At 36.7% G+C, this 20,000-nt stretch overlaps 2 protein-coding genes across 2 annotated transcripts in view; one reads left to right on the top strand and one right to left on the bottom strand.

The window, feature by feature from the left end:
- LOC144979900 (integrator complex subunit 5-like) overlaps nucleotides 1–7,768 on the top strand; it is a 37,452-nt gene extending 29,684 nt beyond the window's left edge. The window contains exons 18-23 of the mRNA XM_078927162.1: nucleotides 306–547; nucleotides 2,338–2,408; nucleotides 4,155–4,303; nucleotides 4,906–5,010; nucleotides 6,480–6,522; nucleotides 7,514–7,768. Of these exons, the coding sequence (XP_078783288.1) occupies nucleotides 306–547; nucleotides 2,338–2,408; nucleotides 4,155–4,303; nucleotides 4,906–5,010; nucleotides 6,480–6,522; nucleotides 7,514–7,608 (705 nt within the window). The 3' untranslated portion in view covers nucleotides 7,609–7,768. The remainder of the gene's footprint in view (nucleotides 1–305; nucleotides 548–2,337; nucleotides 2,409–4,154; nucleotides 4,304–4,905; nucleotides 5,011–6,479; nucleotides 6,523–7,513) is intronic.
- A 1,323-nt stretch (nucleotides 7,769–9,091) lies between these two features.
- LOC144979902 (uncharacterized) overlaps nucleotides 9,092–20,000 on the bottom strand; it is a 27,890-nt gene continuing 16,981 nt past the window's right edge. Inside the window, exon 2 of the mRNA XM_078927165.1 lies at nucleotides 9,092–12,171. Coding sequence (XP_078783291.1) covers nucleotides 10,697–12,171 — 1,475 coding nt within the window. The 3' untranslated portion in view covers nucleotides 9,092–10,696. The remainder of the gene's footprint in view (nucleotides 12,172–20,000) is intronic.

The raw sequence follows: 20,000 nt of genomic DNA, 5'->3' as shown, positions 1-20,000 counted from the left end.
AAAAACATGAATGAAATCGACCTCTCTCTAAGTGTTGTTTGTTTTTTTTATACTGCCTAATGGGTGACTAGTTGTCACACAATTTTTTCGATCATATTATAAACGTTTAAGTAAACACAAAGTTTTCTGTGTCGGTTCTATTTATCAAGCGGTAGAACAGTGGGTATTTTACTTAGAAACATACCATAGATAGTAAAACCTGTGTAATTTGCTATGTTAACCAGTCACGGCTATTCTATACATTACGAGGACTGGACTGACCGAGAGGCATGGTTATCTAAGTGTTAATTGTATCTACATCACAGCAAGTACCGGCTCCTTCCACATCAACAGCAGTCCCATCACTACCATCTTCTTCATCTTCGTCAATCACATCAACCAATGACAACAATAACGGCATGGATGGTAACAGCAATCATCAGCGAGTGATGAGTGAGAGCGCTGCCAGGACCCTGGGCTGCGTCATAGTTGACATTCTTACCCAGGATTCCCTCTACAACGATGTTTGCTGGCCTGACCCAGAATTCAGGAAGGTCACCACGGAGAGGTTAGTAGTAGTAGTCTGTCTAGATGGCTTTTGTCAATAGCTGAGTTGATAACCGTGTCTTATCATCACGAAAATTTCATCATCATCGTCATTATTATCGTCATCATCATCATCATCATCATCATCATCATCATCATCATTTTAAAATAAAACTTGATTAAGGGCTGGTGTACATTTAAGTTATGTTTATAAAATAAAAAATGGGGTATAGACTTCAACCATGATGACCGAGTTAAAAAAAAAAGAAAAAAAAGAAAAGAAATATTTATATTATATATATATATATATATATATATATATATATATATATATATATATATATATTATATATATATATATATTATATATATATATATATATATAAGAGGGCTCTTTCAGAAATAACCGAAAAATGCCCATTGCTCAGCAACCAGTGGAGATTTTTAAATTCTGTAAACGACATGATATTCCTTATTTCCTTACGGATATTCCCAGAAATTATGAAGTGCATCATTTTGCACAATGAATTTCTAGACGATTTTAAAGATGGCGGCCCACCTTGAAACTTGGTCAAAGGAGGAAATCAGAGCTGTCATACGTTTTTTGAACGCCAAAAGTCTGAATCCTACCGAAATTCATAAAAAACTTCAGAGTGTATATGGTGAGCATGTTATAAGCCGTACACAAGTCCATCACTGGTGTAATTTGTTTGAAGCCGGCCATTCCGACTTGACAGACAGGGAAGGGAGAGGGCGTTCGATAACTGCGATGTCAGAAGACAATGTGAAGCGAGTTGATGAGCTTATTCGTCAAGACAGGAGGTTGAAACTTCATGAAATCGCAAGCAGTCTTGAAATTTCGGAAACTTCTGCCCATAGAATTGTATTTGATGAACTTGGCTACAGAAAAGTCAGCGCAAGATGGGTTCCTAAGCAATTGAGAGACAATCATAAAGAACAAAGATTGGACATCTGCAGGGAACTTTTAGAAGAAGCAAGAGCTCACGCAGGGTTCACGGGCATACTGCCAACGCCGGCGGAGACTTTCTAGGGTACGATGTGACTTTTCTTGACAGCATAGTCACCGGTGATGAGACTTGGTTGCACCATTGCACCCCAGAAACAAAGCAAGATTCGATGACATGGAAACATCCATCCTCACCTGTCGCGAAGAAATTCAAAGTCATGCGATCAGCAAAGAAAATAATGGGAACTGTTTTCTGGGACAGTCGTGGTGTTATTCTGTTCGAAACCTTACAACCTGGAGAAACAATCAATGCTGCAAGGTACTGCCAAACTCTTGACAAGCTTAGGGAGGCCATTCGCAGAAAGCGCCCAGGGCAGTTGACCAACAGGGTCATTTTGCAGTACGACTACGCTACACCCCACACAGCACGAGTGACGCAAGGTTGGCTAGAGAAATATGGATGGGAGATTTTGCTACACCCACCTCACAGTCTAGACCTCGCACCATCTGATTATCACCTCTTTGGGCCACTGAAATGTGAGCTGGCAGGAAAGCGCTTTGATGTCGATGAAGAGCTTGTTGACCATGTGCGGAAATGGCTACAAAACCTTGACTGAAATTTCTTCCGAGAGGGTATCTATTCCATGGTGCAGGTTGGCAGAAGTGTGTCGACAGACTTGGCTGTTACGTAGAGAAATGAAGGACGAGTCAAGGTATGAACACGTGCAAGAATTTTGTTGATAGCATAAAAAACGCGGATTTTACAGGCATTTTTCGGTTAATTATGAAAGAGCCCTCGTATATATATATATATATAATTACACATTAATTGCCTTGGTTTTCAGAGACATCCTAGTGTGGAAAAAGCTGGAAGAAGTGTCATTTCTTTGGGATGTCATCCAGGAATTCAGTTTCAGTGAGTGTCATTCATTGATATATATATATATATATATATTTAATAAGGCTGTGTTGAAAGGTCACTGTTGTAACATTTAACTCCAAAAGACACCAATATAAAGTTGTTTTGAAAAATTATGGACATATTTTGTTTCCATTATTTTCTTCAGAAGGATAATTTATCCTAAAACTGAGAGTCTGGCGCATAGAAATGATAGCGGTAACATAGGATAAAGCACATTTATTGGGATTTAAACACCAATTATAATTCTCAAGATTTTCACGAGGTTGTGGAGTGATTTAATCTTATTATTACACACCCTTTTTAATTCAAAACCATTCATAAAACAAGGGAAGTCCTTCAAAATTAAGAAGAATGAAAACAAAGTAAATTGAATTGAATTGAAAATGTCAACAAAGAACCGTCTGCACTTATTTTGACTTGATCTCATGTGTGAGGGTCAGGGGGTGGGTTGTTTTATTCACTCCCCTTTATCAAGGTTGCCAATTTTCTATATATTTACTGAATTCAGTATGTTCCAATCACCTGCTAAACGGGAAAAAAGTAAGTACATGATGTCTTTTTACTGTAGCACTCAGAAAGGGGTCGGTCTATGTGTTTGTGTAAAAGTTCAGTAAATTTTTACCTCTTGAATTGGCAACCCCGGTTTCTCTCTCTCTCTCTCTCTTCTCTCTCTCTCTCTCTCTCTCTCTCTCTCTCTCTCCTCTCTCTCTCTTCTCTCTCTCTCTCTCTCCTCTCTCTCTCTCTTTCTCTCTCTCTCTCTCTCTCTCTCTCTCCTTCTCTCTCTCTCTCTCTCTCTCTCTCTCTCTCTCTCTCTCTCTCTCTCTCTCTCTCTCTCTCTCTCTCTCTCTCTATCTCTCAAACTAACTAACTACGTCATCGCTTTGAGAGTTGTTCATAATTACACGGTTGACTGACTCATCATGATCTCTAATGTGGGCTTATGTAACAAAGGAAATGATAAACCTTAAAAAAAGATAAGATAGGGGTGTAATAAAAGACTTTTTAAAATGTCAAAACAAAAACTTGAGCTTTTATATTATAGCGCAATATCCACTAAATGCTCTCAAAACGCTTTACATAGGGTCCCTGACCAACAGCAACATGTAATATGTAGAACCAGACATGATGCCTGTTGGACGATATTACAATTTTTTTTCCGACAGAGACAACTCTGTTAACAGCCAAGTACTGATTTTTACACCTGAGTATGCTGAGAAAATGTGAGTAAATAGCCTTTTCCAAGGACACAACTATGCGCCGAGTGAGGCTCAAAACCAGGACCTTCCGATCCAATAGCGAGTGTCATACCACTAGACCACACAGTTCTGATTTTTAAGGGATGTCCCTTTTTTTTCCGATTAAAGCAGGAAAACCAGCTTATTGTAGCAAAGGGCATCCCTGATTGTAAGAGTGCATATTTATACAAGGCACTTTACACATATCAGCCCGCTAGATAGTGGTGCCAATGTGGACCTGGTTATAGGCATTGTAACAGTGCTTATACAAGACACTTTACACGAGTAGGCCTGCTTGGCTATGGTACAGATGAGGACCTTTTATTTTATTTTTTTTTGTTGGATTTTTCTTTTTCTTTTTTTTTTTTCTTTTTTTCTTTTTCTTTAGTAACTTTTATTATTTTTTTGTTGGATTTTTCTTTTTCTTTTTTTTTCTTTTTTTCTTTTTCTTTAGTAACTTTTATTATTTTTTTAAACACCTTCCTTGTTTTTTTTTCTATTTCAGGTTGTGTGTTCTTGTATTATTTGTCACCAGTACTGCGCTCTATCATGGGCACTTTGATGAACACATTTGAGGTATCGCGGGATCGCAGTATGAGGAATCAGCCAAAACAATACGAGGCTGCTATCAAAATGGTGGCTTGTTTAGGAAAGGTCAGTGAGAATGCAGGGCTGCCAAACTCCTGTCTTGGGGGGGGGGGGGATTTTCCCCCTCAGAATTATCTTAGTATTTTAGAGTAATTATAAAATCTAGCCAGTGTTTAGTAAATCTCTCGTTTTATTATATTTTTTTTTCTATTGATTTTATTCATTCATGATTTTGTCATATATGTAAAACGGCTAATTTTAGTGGAATAAAATGCTGTTTATGACATACTAATAAGGAATTTCATAACAAACACTTTCACTTCTTAAATATCCAAATGATCAATGTTGATAATTGAATCATTTTAATTGCTGCTCTTAAGATTATTATTTTTTAAAGTGTCATTTTCCTTTAGGGTTGTGTAGATCTTTCACGTGTTAATGACAATTCCTTTGTGATTTCCTGATGTCTACACTCGTAAAATGACTGATTTTATTGTCATAAAATGCTGTTTATGTCAAAATACTCCTAATAGATTTAGTCTCAAGAGAATTTCACCTCTTTATTATTTTGATTACCAAGAATGACCGGTGAATCATTTTAATTATGAAATGATTTAGATAATGAAAAGGTGAGGGACATTAGATAACTCTTTTACATTTTATTTCAGGGTCAGTTACTGCCACCTCCATTATACAATACTTCAGAGTTGTTTCCCTTCGTATCGCCTTACGAAGGCTTCTTACTTCTCTCAGCAATTTGGCAATTTATCAAGGTAAATATGCAGTTTTAATCAGCATGGCTCAGCAGTACGGTCTTTGCTTCATACCCAAAAGGTACTGAGTTTGACTACCCACCTCGTTGTGTGGCCTTGAGCAAGTCACCTCGCCATAACTCACTTTGCAGTGCTGCACTGCGTCCGACGCCTCGGTTATTCCTGTTTTCCACTGGGATAGAACCTAACGACAAATATCCCCTTGGGGATGACTAAAGGGTACCTTATTTTTTAAATAATATTTTTGTTATTGTCAAATTAGGCACATTTATGGATTGCAATTGGAATCAGTCCCCTTTGCCATACTTTCTACTTTTGTGCTTTTCACTGAAATTTTTCCTTTAACATCTTGTTTTTTTTTTTTACTGGCGTTGAAATGACCTAAAAGTCACGAGAACTGTAAAACCCCTAAAACCAAACCAAACAAACAATTTCTGCTGTCCAAAATTGTAAACACACGAGAATCTGAGGTTCAATCACAGTGGGAAAGAGTTAATGATCATTAAGATGTAATACTCCGTAAATGGCACAGCACCCTTTCAAGAACTTGCTCAAGGTGGTAATGGCACAGTACCCTTTCAGGAACTTGCGCAAGGTGGTAAAGGCTCAGTACCCTTTCAGGAACTTGTGCAGGTTGGTAATGGCCCAGGAACTTGTGAAAGTTGGTAATGCCACAGGACCCTTTCAGTTTCAGGACTTTGAGCAAGTTGGTAATAGCACAGTTTCTTTTCAGGAACTTGAGCCAGTTGGTAAAGGCCCCGTACCATTTCAGGAACTTTTGCAAGTTGGTATTGACACAGTACCCTTTATGGAACTTGTGCAAGTTGGTATTGACACAGTACCCTTTCAGGAACGTGTGCAAGTTGGTATTGACACAATACCCTTTCAGGAACGTGTGCAAGTTGGTAATGAAAATGACACAGTGCCCAACTTGGTAATGACACAGTGCCCTTTCAGGAACGTGTCCAACTTGGTAATGAAAAACGCACGGTACATTTTTTATATACATTTGAACTAGTCCTGTGATACAATGCCAGACAAAGCAGAAAGGAAAGAAAACAACTAAAAAAATTTGAGGAAGTCTGATTTTCTTTTGTTTTATTCTTTCTGTCTTGCTATATCATTCACATGTTTTCAGATTGTTATTTTTAATCTAGAGTTGTATATATAATATGTGTGCAAGGAGATGCCAACTTCAGTTTTGTCTTTGATTGTTATAATGATAGTTACATCTGTTTGACCCATGAAAAAAATTATGCTAGGATTTTCTAAATACCACTTTTTCTTCATTATATATGCCTTGATAATGGAAATTGGTCTTGTTTTGTTTTTTTAAGGACGAGTGTTCTATCTTCTATCCCGCATTATAAAACCTTTTTACAAAGTTACATGATACTATTTTAAAAAATAAATAAATTTCATTTTACTGCATTTTATTTAATTTTTATTTTAATGTTTTGTTTTATCAGGAAAACCCTCCATCAGAGTTTGAGTCAGAGATCAAAATGAGAAGTAAGTATGTTCTGCGTGGCTATGTGGTCTAGTAATCTTATACCATTCTTCGGATTGCAAGGTTCAAGGTTCGAGTCCTGCTTTGAGCAGTGCATAGTTGAGTCCTTGGATAAGGCTATTTACTCACATTCTCTCACCCTTCTCAGTTGTAAAATGAGTACCTGGCCTTTAACAGCGTTGTCTCTGTCAGAAAAAATTGTAATATTGCCGAACAGGCGTAGTGTCTCGTCCTACTGGTTAAGTGTTGCTGTTGGCTAGGAACCCCTTGTACAGCACTTTTAGCAAGTGTAGTGGATATTGTGCTATAAAAAAGCTCACATTTTCAGTTTGTGTAGCTATGTGGTCTTGTGCTATGACACTCGCTTTCGGATCGGAATGTCCTGGGTTCAATCCTCGCTCTGTGCATAGTTGAGTCCTTGGAAAAGGCTCTTTACTCACATTCTCTCACCGTACTCAAGTGCTGTGTCTTCTATCCCCTTATATCTGTTTCTGAGTTGCTTTCTGTCTTTGTCTTGGATAGGGATTACTTGGTTTTGTCCTGGCCTTTGCCAGCTTTGCCATAGCTGATATATAAAGGTGTTAAAAGCAGTATTTTAACGTATATCCTTTATCCAGCCGTAACCTAAAAAAGTGTAATGGTTGTCGTTAGGCCGGCACCTTACAAAAAAACATGCATGTATTTGGCTGTACTGTAATAAAGCGGATTTCTTTTAGCCAACTCCGAGATCGGTCCCTATTATTATTATTATTATTATTATTATTATTATTATTATTATTATTATATTATTATTATTATTATTATTATTATTATTATTATTATTATTATTATTTTATTATTATTATTATTATATCATTTTTATATTATTATTATTATTATTATTATTATTATTATTATTATTATTATTATTATTATTATTATTATTATTATTATTATTATTATTATTATTATTATTATTATTATTATTATTTTGTTTGGTATCTTTTTCCTCAGAATGCGATGGATCTCACATTCAAGTTTTATCCTCCATCATCCACGCCAACATCGACAAAATGGGACACCTCTGCCCCAGGATTTTGGATGCTTGAGACACCAGAGCATGTGACATCAATCCTTCCACCTCCTGTCTTCCGGCTTCACCAGCCGCGTAAAGATGTTTTAAAAAGTGGTCTTAGATATATGGTGGCAGTATAGAATGATTTAGATACAGTAGAATCTGTATAAAGTTAACACTCTTACACATTGAAATAACCTGTCTGATTGATGTTCTTTTTTCTAATGTGTGGGTAAGGGTGAAATGTAATAAATTTTACCATATTTGTTTAGTAATTTTCAATCTCGGGTTGGAGGGAGGGGGGGGGGGGGGGCATATTTGGGGGCTGGTCTCAGTCACCCCTACCGGCCTTAATCATTCCATTCCTCAGTACATATTATGGATGCTTCATATGTTATGTAGGTTGTATTTGTTGAGTAATAACATTTGGCTTTTGACCTTATGTCCCTGGTTTGAGTCCAGATGGTACCAAGTTGAGCTCCTTACTCACATTCTTTCACCCTACTCTGGAGTAAAATTAGGGCTGGTCTGACTTGAAGACGTCATGTCTCGTCCTCTATGTGACCCACCACTTTAAAAAATCGTATCATGTCAGAGTGATTTCGATACTAAAAATAGAAATGGGATTTATAGACACAAGTACGGTGGAATCCCAATAAAGCCAACATGTTCAGCTAGTGGTATAACTTTCGGATTGGAAGGTCCTGGGTTCGAGCCTTGCTCGGCGCATAGTTGAGTCCAGGGAAAAGGCTCTATACTCACATTCTCTCACCGTACTCAGGTGTAAAATGATTACCTGGCCGTTAACAATGTTGTCTCTGTCCGAAAAAATTGTGATACCACCTAACAGGCGTCATTTCCCGTCCTAAGAGTTAAGTGTTGCTGTTGGCCAGGGACCCCTTGTAAAGTGCTTTGAGCACGTTCAGTAGATATTGCGCTATATGAAAGCTCAATTAACACTGCCAGACCATAAAGACTGGTTCACTTAGAGCAAAGTTGACTTTACCCATTATCAATAAAACACACTTGGATGAAGAACAGAAAATTTTGGGACCAACAAGGGGTGTTGTTGACTTGAAGCAGAAGTTGACTTCAATGGTGTTGACTGTACCGTGGATTCCATGGTATGTGGAATCACTTTCTCACACTTTAAAAAAAAAAAAAATTTTTTCGTAAAAATAAAAATGTCTAAATGCCTAAATTTTATATGTGACTTACCACCTCTAAATGGCAGTATAGAATGGTTTAGATACAGTAGAATCTGTATAAAGTAAACACTCTTTAAAAAGTCACCTTCTGTTTAAAGTTATCACCTCTTGTTGATTCAAAATTGTTCCGTTCCTTATCCAAGTGTGGTTGTTCCATTGATAATGGATAAAGTCGACCAATATTTCTAATCCAGCGGTATTGTCTCTATCAGGATTTCACTGTATTCATAATTGTTTGTTTCATTTAGGGGGGAAGGCGCAGGGGGGAATGTTACTGATTTTGACCCAAAATCAACAAGCCCACAAAAATGACAAAGAAAACTGAATATAATTTAATCATAGAAGCAAAACAAATGAAACTTATATACAAAATCAACTTAAGACATAACACATCACCATAAAATTTCTGGGCGTAATTTTATGTAAAGTAATGGGAAATTTATATAGCACCATTATCCATTTACAATGCTCAATAGCGCTTCACAATGGCAATAACAAATAATAAATAAACAAATTAATAAATATGCACACCCACACACACACAGCGGGTGGTTGGATGGGAGCATCACCCTTGAATCATATACCTATGATGTTCGCATGGGTGTACGATCCGATAGTGATGTCGTTTCTTCTTCTCTTTACTAGCCTATCCTGCTTCTTTGGTTTGTGATTGTATTTTTGACAGGGGATATTTTTTTTTCTGTAAATCTTCTGCCTGTTTGTTCTTGGTTATTTATAATTTAGCTTATGATATCTTTAGGTTATGATTATGATTTACATTTGTACTATTTTTGTTAGATTGCTTGTTTTTTTGTTTCAGCGGTCTCTCATATAACCTCAATTGTGTTGGAAGAGACCTAAAGCAACAAACAAACAAACAAAAACCACACACACACATATATACTGGGTGGTGATTCTGCCCCCCCATAGTGGGCAGGGAGGTACTTACTGCATCTTCTATCCCCCTATAGCTGTTTTACAACTTGCTTTCTGTCTTTATCTTTGAATGAGATTACTAGATTTTGTCCAGGCCCTGGCCAGATGCCATGTATAGTCAGTTTTGGGAGATGATTTTTTTCCCTTATAAACTATCTCTCAGTTATGCACTGCATTAAATAAACATCCTTGTTATCACAATCTAAACAAGGCGATGCTAGGAACAGTCCTTATATATTTTAACCAATTAACTGCAGTACACTAGAAAGCTCCTATTTAAAAATTTGGCTAGAAATCTAGTACACTGAACTGAGAATAAAATTGGGAACAGCCTAAGAATCAACTATTAAAAAATACAAGAAAAACAAACAAACATAAAAAAACAAAAAAAAACAAGAAACATTTAATGACAGAGCAGACTGCAATAACAGGGGAAACTATTGATGCTTCGTTTTTTAAAAAAAACATCACAACATGCAGTGCACTGGAAAACTTGTATATAAGAATTTGGTGAGAAGACTCGGCCTTCAAATTTTGATCAAATTAAATGACCCTCATCTTGGCAAAAAGTTCCAAACCTGGGACTTTGTGACAGTGAATTGGTTAAGGACATGTGAGGCTATCATCACAGTGAGATGTTGGAATTGGAACAGACACAGTACAATGAACTAAGAATAACATTAGGAACAGCATAAGAATAAGAATCAACTATTAAAAAAAAAAAAAGGCAAAACCCAAAAAAACATTTAATGACAGAGCAGACTGCACTGACAGGGGAAGCTATTGATGCTTAGTTTTGTTTTTTTTGTTTTTTTTTAAACTCATAACATCCGCCAGCTGGATATAACTTACCAACACACAAAATAATGTTTAACCTTGACATTTATAGTTTGATCATTACAATTTGGGGAAAACTGCCCGTAAAAATGGCTGGCTAAAAACAAGAAAGAGCTGAGTGACGTCAACCTTTATCCTTTTTCAATCCTGTCCAGCAGATGCAAAGGATGAGGACGTATCATTATGAACTTCCCAGTCATCCTCTGCTAATGGCAAGCAGTGTGGCCATTTCATTCCATTGTCCAAAAATATACTCCTGTTATAATCTCCCAAACTACCAAAATGATGACAGGTGTCGAACAATGAAAACTTTGGTATCATATTTTCAAAAACAATTCCACCGCTACTTCCTGGACATGACGCCATGTTGTATGTTATGTAAGAGAAACAGTTTGTGAATTCGGTTAATCCAAAGGTTTTATTTCTCTTGTAATCACGAAGTAATGAATTTGCCCTATAAATATTAATAGTGCCCTTTATCAATAGTTCCATTGCTATATTATCATTTGCAACAGCAGGACCAAGAGGAAGGGTGAAGCGTTTTCCGTTTTCTGTAACAAGTTCTATGCCGGGAGGAAGCCGCCACCAACTATTATTGAAATCATAGAAAACTGACTCAAATCGACGACCTTTCAATCCACATTCTACAGCAATGTTTGAATGATGACACAGAGTGACGTCACAAAGTAACCTAAGGGTCTCTGTTTCATCAGACTCAACGGAGCCTATGACAGGTTTGTCATCCATGAGCTGGTCATTTATCTGTTTTACAATGCCCGTCATATCTTGACAACCAGAGAATCGAATCTGCCTACCTTTTTTTAATTTGATGGAAGCAGTATTTGCCTGTGCAATACATTTCACGTGATTAAATTCTCCTACAGATATTCGTTTACATGTCCCATGTGGATGGGATATCAAAATCCCAGTGGTCTCATTTAAAAAATCTAACTTTCCTTTGGGTATGCATAAGTCTTTCAGAATTTTTGCCAAACTGGCGTCATGGGTAACACACAACACTCGACATCTATCCGTCACAAACTTGTCCATATCAATGTCGAGAACGTCGACCCCATAGAGACACATAATACCCTCACCTTTAGGTTCAGCATCATAGAAAAATTCAAAAACTGCCCGCTGGGCTTCACATTTGTCGAAAATGATATGGGCTGCTGTGACGACAACAAAATAATAGGAACACTCTACCAGTTTTGGAGTTTGATCCTTAGACATCTTGCAATCGAGACAAGGACATGGTTTACTCTTATCAACAACAGAGACTCCAAAGCTCACCTTGTCCAAGAAACCTGTCCCATATCTCATCCAGACACCACTCCCTCTAAATTCTTTAAAAGGGTACGGTGTTTTCGAGTAGCAATATGTATCGGGGCGACTTTCACTGGTATAAGATGTCAATACCCTCACTGTCCTGTTGACATAATTTATGAAAGTTCTTTTGTCTCTTTTAGATTCGAAAATGTCAGTTAATTTTGTTTTTAAGAAATCTTCAACAGTCAGGAATTTCCCATGACCAGGATTCAGTGTACATTCTTGGAAACTCTGATGAGCTGCCCCGCTGTGATCATCACCGGGGAAAATGGCACAGTGATGAGTATCTGTTGAATACATAAACATAACATTTATACAGCGCATTTCCACTGGTTAAGTGACAATTAGTACGGAGGACGACATGTGACGCCTGTTAGGTGATATTATAATTTCCGGATAAAGACAATAGTTACAACGGCCAGGTACTCATTTTATAAGGACTCAACAATGTGCTGCTTATAACGGGATTCGAACCCTTGATCTTCCAGTTGCAAGGCAAGTGTCGTGTTACAAGACAACATAGCCGCAAAACTTTTATATTATTTTTAATTTTATTATTATTATTATTATTATTATTATTATTATTATTATTATTATTATTATTATTATTATGTTTTCCTTGGGCTCTGCCTGGCACCCTATCACTGCCAATCATATTTTTTTCATTGTTCCAACTGCCACAAAATGGTATGATGCAGGGTGTCCGGGGAGGTCGGGTAGTCGGATATTTTGTTGCAGGTTGGAAAAGCCTGATTTTGTTTCAATGAACACCGTATGATGTTTGGTTGAGGCGGATGATGAAAAATTCAACTCTGTAAGCTTTTAACTCGCTCAATCCTAGAGATCTTTGCTACTTTTCAAAATTGGAAAAAAAAATGTATTAAAATGAGCATGTGCAAAGATAGTTTTACTCAACTACCATTAATATGTCAACATTAAGAACATTAGCTTTGATACTACGCCTATAATTTGTCTCAGAAAAATGTAGTAAAGAGGAATGGGGTAAAAGTAAACTACGGATACAGTCGGTCTTCGGGTGAGTGAGTTTTAAATCGTGCAATTTGACTTAAAGAAGATGCCTCTAATGGGGAGAGTTCGTTTTCTACATGGTCAAAAAAACAAAAAAATTATATTTCTAATTTCTAGTTCCGATAATTTTGGGTTTTTACAAATCTCAAGTTGTTTTTTGTTTTTTTTTCAATTTACATTATGCTTTATATTGAAGCGACGGGTCAAAATTTTTAAAAAGTTATTTATGCAGAAGCCTACACCCAATTGCACTTGGCTTTTATTGATAAAAAAAAAACTGACTGGGTGTATGTTCCAAACTTTAATTTTTTTTAAAAATACAGAATAAGAATAATATACGATTCTTTCATTTCTTTCTATTTATTAAACGAGTTATTTTTATCGTGTCCAATAACACTACAAACCTGCGAGGATGTGTTAAACGATAAAAATATAGCGAGTTTGATGAATACAAATAAATGAAAGAATACGTTTATTCCACCCCCTCCATGTGTGATATATAGATATTTCGTGACCGATCTCCATCTTTTTGAATGACAATTTCACCCCCCTCAAAAAAAAAGAAAAAAAGTTGGATTTGTATTCATGCGCACCAAAAGATTATTTATACTTGCCAATCAGCTATCTTTTACAGCTTATTTCACCCGAATAAAATATGCGAAAATATTCTGCAATCGTTAAATAAAATTGTTATTCAACCCCTTCAAATTCAAAGCATTATTTAACGATTACGTATTACTAAGAAATGATGATAGCCAATGAGAGAGGCGGAATAATAGCAAAGGGCCTCGATCGAGCCCGGGTGAACTCGAGATTTTTATTTTTCTGACCCCTCCCCGCTCCATACATCAGCGATTGGGTAGCTGGGTCTGTTAGATCTTCTGTAAATTACTTTGCGATAGACTAGCGTCCTATCAAAAGGGTAGCAAGCAATTGCTGCTGAGCGTTTAATGTTATAGAAACCGGGATAAACAACTCCGGCTCCATCCTCTGAAGGACTACTAACTGGCTCATTTAGGCACATTTAGTTTTAAAAAATACCAAACCGTCTCATATAATATGTTCTCACATTTGAACATCTAACACAATATAAATGGTGGAATACCTTCCGCCTTTTCACTCCCTCTCTCTCTCTCTCTCTCTCTCTCTCTCTCTCTCTCTCTCTCTCTCTCTCTCTCTCTCTCTCTCTCTCTCTCTCTCTCTCTCTCTCTCTCTCTCTCTCTCTCTCTCTCTCTCTCTCTCTCTTCTCTCTCTCTCTCTCTCTCTCTCTCTCTCTCTCTCTCTCTCTCTCTCTCTCTCTCTCTCTCTCTCTCTCTCTCTCTCTCTCTCTCTCTCTCTCTCTCTCTCTCTCTCTCTCTCTCTCTCTCTCTCTCTCTCTCTCTCTCTCTCTCTCTCTCTCTCTCTCTCTCTCTCTCTCTCTCTCTCTCTCTCTCTCTCTCTCTCTCTCTCTCTCTCTCTCTCTCTCTCTCTCTCTCTCTCTCTCTCTCTCTCTCTCTCTCTCTCTCTCTCTCTCTCTCTCTCTCTCTCTCTCTCTCTCTCTCTCTCTCTCTCTCTCTCTCTCTCTCTCTCTCTCTCTCTCTCTCTCTTCTCTCTCTCTCTCTCTCTCTCTCTCTCTCTCTCTCGAACTCTCTCTCGAACTCTCTCTCACACACACACACACACATGCACACAAACAATGCGGAATTATTTTTAATTTTATATTTCACGAGTTCACACATTCAACGGTTGCTTTTTGGACAAGAAATGACAAGGTTTTCACATAGGTGACCAGTCGTTTTAAATCTGTGTTTATTATTTCAATACTACATTGTCAATAAAGTATAATAATAATAATAATAATAAAATAGAGCTTTTATATAGCGCAATATCCACTAAATGTGCTCAAAGCGCTTTACAAGGAATATTAATAATAATAATAATAAGAATAATAATAATAATGACAACAGCAACAAGAATAATATAATAATAATAATAATAATAATAATACTCTTAATGATCATAATAATAATAATAATAATGAAATGCATGTCTTGGCCACCAGAATCATCAACATGGATAAATGAAATTCCTTACAATGAGCATTAATACAACAGGATAAACATACTTAGGGTGCATTTTCTTACATAACTGACCTAACAAAAATACAAGTAAGAAAAGGCTCTTTACTCAATTTCTCTCACTCTCACCGTACTCATGTGTAAAACGTGTAAAACGCCATAACAGTGAAACAGCGTTGCGTTGTCTCTGTCGGGGGGAAAATTGTAATCATATAGTCTTACTGGCGTCATGTCTCGTCCTACTCCTACGTGTTAAGAAAGTTTTGCTGTTGGATTTGGGAACCATTGTTGCACGTTTGAACACTCAATTGGATTTTGCGCTATTTAAATGCAAGATCTGGTAGTTTTAAGGGCAAGAAAACACAGCAGTACACATAGTCGCCTAGACTAGATGCTGGCTTAATAGAAAAATGTCAATTATTTGAATCAACTGAATAAATGCTTTTATTCAAAAACGTGGTCGTTGTCTCTTTGTGATACTAAGCCAGACATGCCTACTTCTACGAATATTCCGTAGAACGACGAATTTTTTTTCGACTCCATTCAGAGAACTTTATAAAGATGTTTAACGGTTTCCATGATAAAATACTGAATTGTAGATTTGGAATCCTTTCTTAAGAGTTGATAAAAACTATACAATAAGAAACAGTACGTTCTTACAAGCACAACGAAGTAAAAATGTCCAGGTATAAATGTATCGAAATCACAAAATTTCAGAATACACAAGACCCAAGAGCACAAAACGACACGTCTTGCCTGTTATTCGTGTTTACAAGCGTACATGGTCTCGTCCATTTGGGTATGGCATACAAAACCAGCTACTATGTTAGAAAACACTGAATAATTAACTAATTCCTATTTTAAATGGAATGAATAAATCATCTTAGTAACCACAAGTCTGTATCAATCAAGGTTTAAGTTTTATCTAATTCAATCATTAAAAATCCGTGCAAAGCAAATGGCATCCATTGAATTGCAGAGAGACAGTAAATAGATATATCGAATTGTCATATTGCAAACTGGCTGACAGGAATAATTAAACGTTTTACAAAACCAAGAGACAGAATTTTATGTAATGCATCAATGTGGTCTTAATGTAAGATAGACAATCGCCTTCAGATCAGAAGGTCCAGGTTTCGAATCCCGCTTTGAGCCTTGGGATATGATTTTAAATATATCTCTCTGTAATTTGTAATGTAATGATATTTGTGTTTTTAGTTTTGAACATATCTTGTAAACATTTGAGTGTATTTCTAACAATGGGATCCTGTGCTGGTGTCTGGATGAGACGTCTAGATGATCTCAAAGTACACTTATTGTATACTCTTGGAATCTAGATTTGATCCTTATTTGAACCATTTTCCCATTGTCTAACCTTTTCTTGGGCACGTACTTTAATCGTAATTATATGATTTTTTTACCATCCCTTTTTCTTCCCTTTTACTGGCGTTTATTGACCTAATTATTTCATGAGCGCATTAAAATAAACATCCTTGTTATCACAAACTAAACAAGGCGATGCTAGGAACAGTCCTTATATTTAACTGCAGTACATTGGAAAACTCGTACCTACCAGGTATTTAAAAAGTTGGCTAGAAAACTCGTACACTGAACTGAGAATAACACAGGGGCGTGGCTCTATTGGTTCAAATGGTGCCTGGCACCACATCCATGTTTTAAAAATGGATAACAGCATTTTTTAAAATATATAAAACTGAGAAATGGTATATATCGCCTTTTATCAACAGTGCGAAACAGACTCCCTTTCTGTCACAACGCCTTCTACCCACGCTTTTCTCCCGTTTCACACAGTCCGTTGATGACTGTCGTCAGCGACTGTGTACTATGGCTGAGCGAGTGACTGGATTTCCCCACTCAAACGATTCCAAGGTGCGGATCTTTGCTTGCTCCTAAGGCTATAGAGCAGTAAAATTAGGTACCCAAAACGTAAACAAAGGTCAAGAAGCACATGGCAAACCACATGTTCCTGTCTTAACAGCTCACGTTCCAATGTAAATAATAGAAAAAAAAATAACCTTTATAATTTGGCTGTTAGGTGGCAAAAGAAACACATATAGAGCAGTAAAATTAGGTGCCCCAGACGTAAACAAGGTCTAGAAGCACGTGGCAAACCACATGTTCCTGTCTTGACAGCTCACGTTCCAATGTAAATTATAGAAAAAAGTAACCTTTAAAATTTGGCTGTTAGGTGGCAAAAGAAAAACATATTCATAAATACTCGATCATGCATCAAATAATGTCTAGATATGGATATTTTATGGAACAAAAGGTAAAATTTATCAAAAGTTACAGTCTATCTATTTTTAGACCAGAGCAAATTATTGCGCTGGTGTGAACAAAACGAGAATTATTCGGATCCTGATTTTTATAATAATTTAGCCTTATATTATTATTTCTGCAACTGTTAGATTTTATGTAAACATATTTTCAATACTGAAAGTGTATTGCCTACAACTCAAACTACAAAATTGGGAGACCTATATTGTGCGTAAATTATTCCGGTCCCTAACGGAAATCACTAGTAACTTGTTATTGTTTACGTTTGGGGCACCTAATTTTACTGATCTATTACTATTATGTACTATAATGTTGCCAGATTGAATACCTGGCTCGAATTTTTACCATCTTCACATACGAGAAAAAACCCGCCTCAGGTGCCGAGGAATTTTTGCTCCAACTCTGTTGGACTAGGGAAAAATAGCTAATGTTGGTCATTTACGTCCTAATCATAGTATGGTAACTTCGACCATCTTTATTATTATCGAAATCACGATTATTAACAAGTTCATTTGTTTCTCTCTCTGTGTCGTGATTATTGTATATATTAATTTATTATTATTATTATATTATTATTATTATTATTATTATTATTATTATTATTATTATTATTATTATTATTATTATTATTATCATTATTATCATCATCATGATCATCATCATCATCATCATCATCATCATCATCATCATCATGATTATTATTATTAATGCTGCAAAAATTGATATGAAGGAATGTGAACGAGTTGAGTCAAACATTTCTTGATAGTGATGCTATATGCTAAATGCATGATCTTCGCGTGAATATGCGTGTTTGACTTTGTGTGTGTGTGTGCGTGCGCGTTCATCACACATACACACACACACACACACACACACACACAGATATGTAGATAGATAGATAGATAGATAGATAGAGAGAGAGAGAGAGAGAGAGAGAGAGAGAGAGAGAGAGAGAGAGAGAGAGAGAGAGAGAGAGAGAGAGAGATCTTGTATGGTGTCATGTTTGATTTCCGAAGTGGAATGGGGCTGTTTCATGACGTAACTACAGTACTCTTTTAATAGGCCATGGTCTGTTTACATTCTTACGCTTTGTAAGTTTTGAAATTACCTTTGTTCGATTGACATTCAATGTCTGCATGTGTCCCTTTAGCCATTTCCCTCAGTGTCCAAACTCCAATCAATATATTCGTTCGTGATTTATATAAACAAAACTATTGAAAAGATTTGCAGGAATAGAAACATCACCATGCAAATTTACTTTACAAGTATGTAAGTTTTTTTTTTCTTTCTTTTATATTTACACATGTAGCATGTGTAAGTCATTTTCGTCTGGCACCACTTTATACTGTAAGCATGCCACGCCGCTGGAATAACATTAGGAACAGCAGAAGAATCAACTATTTAACCAAAAACAAACAAACACAAGAAACTTATAATACAGAGCAGACTGCACTGGCATGGGATGTTTTTTGTTTTTTAACTCACAACATCCGCCAGCTGGATATAATTTACCAACACACAAAACATCGTTTAACCTTGACATTTATAGTCTGATCATTATAGGTTTGGGAAAACTGCCCGTAAAAATGGCTGGCTAAAAACTAAAAACAAGAAAGAGCTGAATGACGTCAATATTTATCCTTTTTCAATCCTGTCCAGCAGATGCAAAGGATGAGGACGTATCAACTTCACATTATGAAATTCCCAGTCATCCTCTGCTAATGGCAAACAGTGTGGCCATTTCATTCCATTGTCCAAAAATATACTCCTGTTATAATCTCCCAAACTACCAAAATGATGACAGGTGTCGAAAAATGAAAACTTCGGTATCATATTTTCAAAAACGACTCCACCGCTACTTCCTGGACATGATGCCATGTTGTATGTTAGGTAAGAGAAACAGTTTGTCAATTCGGTTAATCCAAAGGTTTTATTTCTCTTGTAATCACGAAGTAATGCATCTGACCTATTAATAATATTAATAGTGCCCTTTATGAATAGTTCCATTGCTATATTATCGTTTGCAACAGCGGGACCATGAGGAACGGTGAAGCGTTTTCCGTTTTCTGTAACAAGTTCTATGCCGGGAGGAAGCCGCCACCAACTATTATTGAAATCATAGAAAGATGACTCAAATCGACGACCTTTCAATCCACATTCTACAGCAATGTTTGAATGATGACACAGAGTGACGTCACAAAGTAACCTAGGGTCTCTGTTTCATCAGACTCGACGTAGCCTATGACAGGTTTGTCATCCATGAGCTGGTCATTTATTTGTTTTACAATGTCCGTCATATCTTGACAACCAGAGAATCGAATCTGCCTACCTTTTTTTAATTTGATGGAAGCAGTATTTGCCTGTGCAATACATTTCACGTGATTAAAATTCTCCTACAGATATTCGTTTACATGTCCCATGTGGATGGGATATCAAAATCCCAGTGGTTTCATTTAAAAAATCTAACTTTCCTTTGGGTATGCATAAGTCTTTCAGAATTTTGCCAAACTGGCGTCATGGGTAACACACAACACTCGACATCTATCCGTCACAAATTTATCCATACCAAAGTCGAGAACGTCGACTCCATAGAGACACATAATACCCTCACCTCTAGGTTCAACATCATAGAAAAATTCAAAAACTGCCCGCTGGGCTTCACATTTGTCGAAAATGATATGGGCTGCTGTGACGACAACAAAATAATAGGAACACTCTACCGGTTTTGGAGT

Source organism: Berghia stephanieae, chromosome 9, assembly GCF_034508935.2.
Source record: "Berghia stephanieae isolate SIO BIC M18660-M18661 chromosome 9, UCSD_Bste_1.3, whole genome shotgun sequence".
In the NCBI taxonomy this organism is placed as follows: domain Eukaryota; kingdom Metazoa; phylum Mollusca; class Gastropoda; order Nudibranchia; family Aeolidiidae; genus Berghia; species Berghia stephanieae.
This window is presented reverse-complemented; position numbering and strand designations above follow the sequence as displayed.